Source organism: Terrapene carolina, unplaced genomic scaffold (genome assembly GCF_002925995.2).
Source record: "Terrapene carolina triunguis isolate 2854851 unplaced genomic scaffold, T_m_triunguis-2.0 Scaffold58, whole genome shotgun sequence".
Taxonomy (NCBI): Eukaryota; Metazoa; Chordata; order Testudines; family Emydidae; genus Terrapene; species Terrapene triunguis.
Genome location: NW_020664409.1, coordinates 27,872,553 through 27,878,599, shown reverse-complemented (window position 1 = coordinate 27,878,599; position 6,047 = coordinate 27,872,553). Strand labels below are relative to the sequence as shown.

Genomic DNA, 6,047 nt, shown 5'->3' with positions numbered 1-6,047 from the left:
TTGAAGACTACTATTCCTAGCATGCAATGCTTCCACCGCCTGCAGAGTATTGAATGCTGGGATCTGTAGTCTTCAGATGGAACTTTGGCCACGTCGAACACCACTTCCTCCGCCGCTATACGTTGCGCACGCGCTCTTCTTTCCTTCCCCTCGAACCGCTCCCCGTCTGCCTCTTCCTGCTCACGCGCCCCCTGCTGCTTCAGCAGAGGCAGCGCGTGACTGCTGGGCCGCGAGGCCAAGTCTAGCGAGCTGTCAACGGACGGGGGGGGGCGGAAGAAGAGAGAGGGGAGGAAGCGCGCATGCGCCGGTTGGGTTCTGCCACTGCCGTCGCCGCCCTCGTGCCCGCGGCGAGGTTGGCGTTTGATCGCAGTGCGCGCGACCGCCGCGGGGGTTGAGTCAATTCTTGGAGAAAAAGGGGGAGAGGAGCACGCGCGCCCACGGAGGGGGAACGAGGCGGCGGCCGCTCGGTCCGGACCCCAGCCGAGTTCGGCCAGTCCTGCTCCCCCTCCCCGGCGTGAGCGAGCGGCGCCTCTGCCCGGCTCCTCCTCCCCTCCCCCCGCGGCAGCGAGCGAGCGAGCGAGATGGCGGCCGCTGGGACTCTGGCTAAGCACGAGCAGATCTTGGTGCTCGATCCGCCCACCGACCTCAAATTCAAAGGTACGAGCGGTGGGGGCCGAGTCGCCCGGTGCCGAGAGGCTGCGGGGGGGTGTGTGTGGGAGGGAGCCGGGCCCGGGCTGCCCCTGCGTGGGTATCGACTTCCCCAGGGTCGCGGCGGCGGCAAGGCCCCGTCCCGGTCTCCCTGCGGAGCGGAGAACCAGAGCCGGTGACCGGGACGCGGCTCCGCCGCCGCCATCTTGAGATCCCGCAGGGAATCGTGTGTCGCGGGCCCGGCTCCGACCCAGGCCGCTCCCGAGGAGAGGCGGGCAGGTGCCGCAGCAGCCGCCCCGCGCTGCATGCCTCCCCCACCTAGTGCCTGGAGCGGGGAGCCGGGCCCCTCCGCCCTCCCGCCGGGAGCGGCTGCGCCGCAGTCAGGCCCTTAAACCTCCCCAGACTGCCCAGCCGAGGGGACCGGGCAGCCCGGCCTCCATCGCCCGGGAGCTGGTGGGGGACGCGCTGCATCTCTGCCCTGCCCGCTCTCGGGGCGGGTCTCTAGGCATCGGGGGGGGGGGCTCAGAGCGGGGATTGCCCCCTACCCCACCCCAAAACCTGCGTGGCGCGTCTTTCCCGGGGAGCAGGTAGGAGCGGCCGGGGGGAAGGGAGATGCTGCATGTGTGAGGAGAGACGCTCCCCCTTTCCCAGGGTGTCCTCAAGTCTATTTGTTCCCTGTCCGTAGCCGCGCTCTGCTTGCGGCTGGGTTAAGTCCAGCTGTTAACAAGGGTTTGTAGCGGGGAGGGAGTGGTGCTATTTTGCACCATTATCTGCTGGTATCACTAGGGGATCTGCAACGCCACGTTCCTTTCCCAGATGGAGTTTGACCCTTTTGGGAAGGCAGATGACACGATGCTGGCGTCTTTCAGAGCAGTTTTAGGTTAATCCTTCAGAGTGTCTCAGCAGGCAGTTCATTAACTTTTGGTAATGAAGAAAAGGAATGTGAGAATTGCAAAAGCTTGTGTGTGTCAGGTATTTATTTGTGGGGAGCTAGCTATGTAGTCTTAAAACAGACTGGCTTAAAACAGTTCCGTTAAAATAGGCTCTGATTAATTACGCTGTTCTCTGATAAACCCCAGCTTTAATAGCGAGGGGGATTCTGAACAGACACACATTCAGTGGCTAGGAAGACAGGCCCCTTGGAAGGTGAGGACCAAAAGAAAGTTGTGCTATGGTAGTCATAATTATGTGGTAATTTTCAGTGCCCACAGATTGACAATGGGCATTAAGTGAACCATTTATTAGTTAAAGCTTTTACTCTGAAACAAAACTGTTACTGTTAATTTGAGAAAATATAAATAAACTTAATTGCATAAATATAAATTCCTTAATTCTTCAAATAGCATCAGCAGTTCTTGTACTTCTTAGCTAATCCTTTAATCTTTCTTTGTATTTAACTTTTTACTTTTAACAGTGTTAATTCTTTACGTTCATTTTCTATGTATAGTATTTTGGGGAGCAGGGCAGTCTTTTCTTGTGTTCTTTGGGAAATTTTAGAATCATTTTGGTGGCTTATTTGTAGGACCCTTTAAATGGGCAAGTAGAATAAACTGATGTGATCTTGTATCTTACAGAGAACAACTGTGTTCCTGAAAAATAGCTTTAGGTAGCCCACATTTTCTCAACAGTGCTTAAAGCTTGCTTATTAGAGAAGAGAGTTTTATAACAAACTATAATTTTCATATCAGAGATCTGAATTATTCTCTACCCATTTAGTCAATTAAAAATAAACCTACAGGAATGCGTTCACTTGAATATTTTTGGTAGAACTTTTTTAATTGCATATTTTCTGATACACCCAAAATTGTAGAGGTTTTTTTTTCTTTCTATATTGTTAAAATACTGCCAGGTTTTATAAAGTCTCTCTCAGAGTTAGCAGGCCCCAGAATTGTACATGCTCTTAGAGAATGGCTGCACTGTATTATACATTTCAGTACCCTGTTGTCTCCCAAGAAGAGTAGAAAGAGGGTACACGCATGCATACTAAACCAAAGCTAGTATGTATAATTGCAGGCATATCAACCTAGAATGTCTCACTTAGCCAAAAGTAAGCAACATTTACTGGGTATAAACAGAACTGTTGAGATGTAAGAGATGCTGTCCTTGAATCATCATTGGATTGCAAAATCTATAGGACCGATATGAGTAAGCAAAGAAATAGTCTCAGTATGTACCTTCAGAATGGGAGATATATGAATTATTTTAAGTGTAAACTTAAACTTTATTTAGACAAGTACAGGTGTTGGGAAGACTTTTGTGGAAGGGAATATTTAAGTAGAACATGAAGCAAAATGGGGCCTTTGATGACTGTATAGAAGGACCAAACCTATTGCATTTCAGATACAGCAGGTCAGTTCACTGACTCTACATGCCATCTCAGTATGTGTTCTTTTATGTTAAAATACATCAGAACAATGTGCAATTAACAACCATGTTTGTGTACTACAAAACACTGTTTCTCCAATAATATAACTTAGAAAGTTGGGGGCGGGGAAGAGATTGTAAGTAATATATTCTCCTTTTATACCTCTTAGACAAGCTGATAATAGGTAATGTACCTTAAAAGAGGTTCTCTTTCAAATCCAATGTGGCAAAATTGTATTGCGTTGGTAAAAAGAATAGTGTTTTACTGTGATTTCCACTGATTTGCTGAAGTTCTTTTGATGGGGCAGAAAAGAAAGTGGTTGATTCATATAGCATTCCTAAAATCAAACACTTGATGTGCACACTAGACATCCAGATTGGGATTTTTACAGAGTCCAGAACAAAAACAGGTTATTTTTTGCTCCCAAAGGATTTACTTTCTGACATTGGTGATAGTTGAATGAGGGTATGATATGTGTTAACATACTTTGGCATAAGCAGTGAGTTGCATTCAAAAATAAGCAAGTACCAGTCTTGTCAGGAAGCTCTGAGCAGCGTCCAGTAAAATGTTCCTGGTTTTTGCTTTCTTTACAGATGAGAAAGATGGTCAGCATCTTCGCTAACTGATTTAATTACTCAGAACCTTAATCAACAATTGCTGCATAAGGTCTAAACGGAAAGGTGTTACCATTTGGGGTTCATATAGGTTTAAGAAAATATCTGATGGTGGCTGATGTATTATATGAAATATTTCCCCTCCCTCCCCCCAGTGAATGAAAGACTAGCATCCAGTATTTGTAGCCCCTAGATATTTCAGTCTTAATAGCCTCTTGCTTGCTGAGGCAAAACTAGTTTTCTCTTCTGACGTAGTGGGCAATAGTTGATCCTATGAGATTTTGGCAGTCATCAGATTTACTCATTACATGGTTGTTCTCATAAGTAGATCTCAAAACACTTGATGAAAGGAAGTATAATTAAAACCTTTTTTAACAAATGGGGAAACTGAGGCACAGAGTTGATGTGATTTCCTGAATGAGCCACTGGCAGTGCTAAGAATGGAACCCAGGTCACTTGCCTCTTAGTCAGATGCTTTATCCACTGAACCATACTACCTTCCTAAACCAGTGTATTCTTCCATCAGCCTAAAACATTTTGTTTATAACTTGCGATCTGAGATGGTACAGCTATAGTGCCTTGGTATTTGATTGGAAGATTTGAAAATATATTATTTGCTTAAAATCCACTAGTTTGGAAAGTGGAACAACTTCACTGTATAGTATAAGGCTCTTTCACATCAACCATGCAGATACTGATACATTTAGTAATTGTTGTTAAAGCTCTGAATTGTATCTCAGCATGGTCTTCATTAAATCGATAAAGGCTTTTTTTAACCTTTAAAAGGTATTTATGATTGTGAGAGTTTAATTGGAGTTACTTTTTACGTGTCAGTCCTTTTTTTCTTATCTAAGAGCTGCTCCAGATTTTAAAAATATAATTGTCAATAATAAACAAAGTATGTGTTTTGCATACACTACCTACATTTCTTCAAATGTTGTGTCAGAGTTCATCATTAACAAGTACATTTCCCAGACCTGAAGTAGAGCCCAGTGTAAGCTCGAAAGCTTGTCTGACTCACAATAGAAGTTAGTCCAATAAAAGATGTTACCTCACCCACCTTGTGTCTCTTAATATCCTGGGAATAACTTGGCTACAACACTGCATTAACAAGTCACTCATTTTGCTAGTATTTAATAGCTGTGCTCCTGGCCATGCTGGTAAAACATTACTTCTTGTTCTAAGTCTTTCGAGTAACTATGGAATATTACGCACATTTAATTTTGAGTAGTTTGTAAGTATTTATATCACCAAATATTTTCTCATTCCTTTTAAATTTTAAAAAAATCCTTTAGTTACTAACATCTCAAATTATTAAAAATGAAAAAAACCTAAAATTCAGTTTTTATCATGAAGATTTTTTACTTTTTCCTCAATTTGGACAATGAAAATAGATTAGTCACCTTCATTTTCTGGCTCTCTTACACTAGCATAATACTGCTGTATTAGTTGCAAACACTGCAGAGGAGTGTTTAAATATAGTCTCTTCACTGGAATTTAAAAAAAAGGTATGAACATTTCTATTTACTGAGCCTGAATTTGGGAGTAATTGACTTGATAGTGGCCCTTTAAAGGATTATCAACCAGTATCTTATTTAGGGTGTATATTTAAAATAACTTATTGGCATCACATAGGAATATTTTAAGATTTAAAAAAATGCTTTCTTTTGAGTAGGGCTTATTCTTGATTCATGTTCTTCATTGAAGATCTTGTTACAGGAATGTGAAATCCAGTTGTTTCTATTGAAAAGGTCACTTACTGGAAAGTGTAAACAAAGTATCATTACAAATATGAGCAAGAGTACAGTGGTGTTGTTTTTCCATTTTGTTCCTGATTTTGTTATGTTTCGGGCTAGAATAAAAACATAAATAAATAGACTGAAATCACCCAGTTACCAGTAATGATCAGTATAGCAGATCAAATTTCATTTCTCATTATCAATCTGATTTGTAATCTAAACTCATTAGAAGAGTGTAAAATTGCCTCCTGTTATAACCAGTATTCATGAAGATTAACATGTTCAGGTTGCAATATTTTATGTAAGGAAACACTTTCTAGTTTATGTCAAGTATAGATGTCCTTCTGGGATTTCTTATGATTATTAGAACCATATCAAATAAGTATTGGAGTTCAGTAGTATGCTTTGTAATCACTGCCTTGCTATTGGTAATGTTGAAAGCTACAGGATATGCATTACTGCAAATCGAGAAGGTTGAATTTAAGAGTAAAAATAGCTCACTGTTAAATCCATCCCGCTGCCTTCAAGATGTGTTGCCAAAATTGGCCCAGGCTATGTCTTTTTGTGTAGGCAGGATTTGAACTCCTTAAATGTAATATGACTGCTTTTTTGAGTGTGCCTAGATTGGGTCATCTTTTGGCTCTGCCCAAAGTGCCAACAGGATTTGTGGTGGATTAGTAT

The 6,047-nt window shown here is 42.9% G+C and overlaps 1 protein-coding gene across 1 annotated transcript in view; it reads left to right on the top strand.

The window, feature by feature from the left end:
- The first annotated feature begins 292 nt into the window (after nt 1-292).
- The window catches only part of VAPA (VAMP associated protein A), a 45,194-nt gene continuing 39,439 nt past the window's right edge, over nt 293-6,047 (top strand). Inside the window, exon 1 of the mRNA XM_024200839.3 lies at nt 293-657. Within this exon, the coding sequence (XP_024056607.1) occupies nt 582-657 (76 nt within the window). The 5' untranslated portion in view covers nt 293-581. The remainder of the gene's footprint in view (nt 658-6,047) is intronic.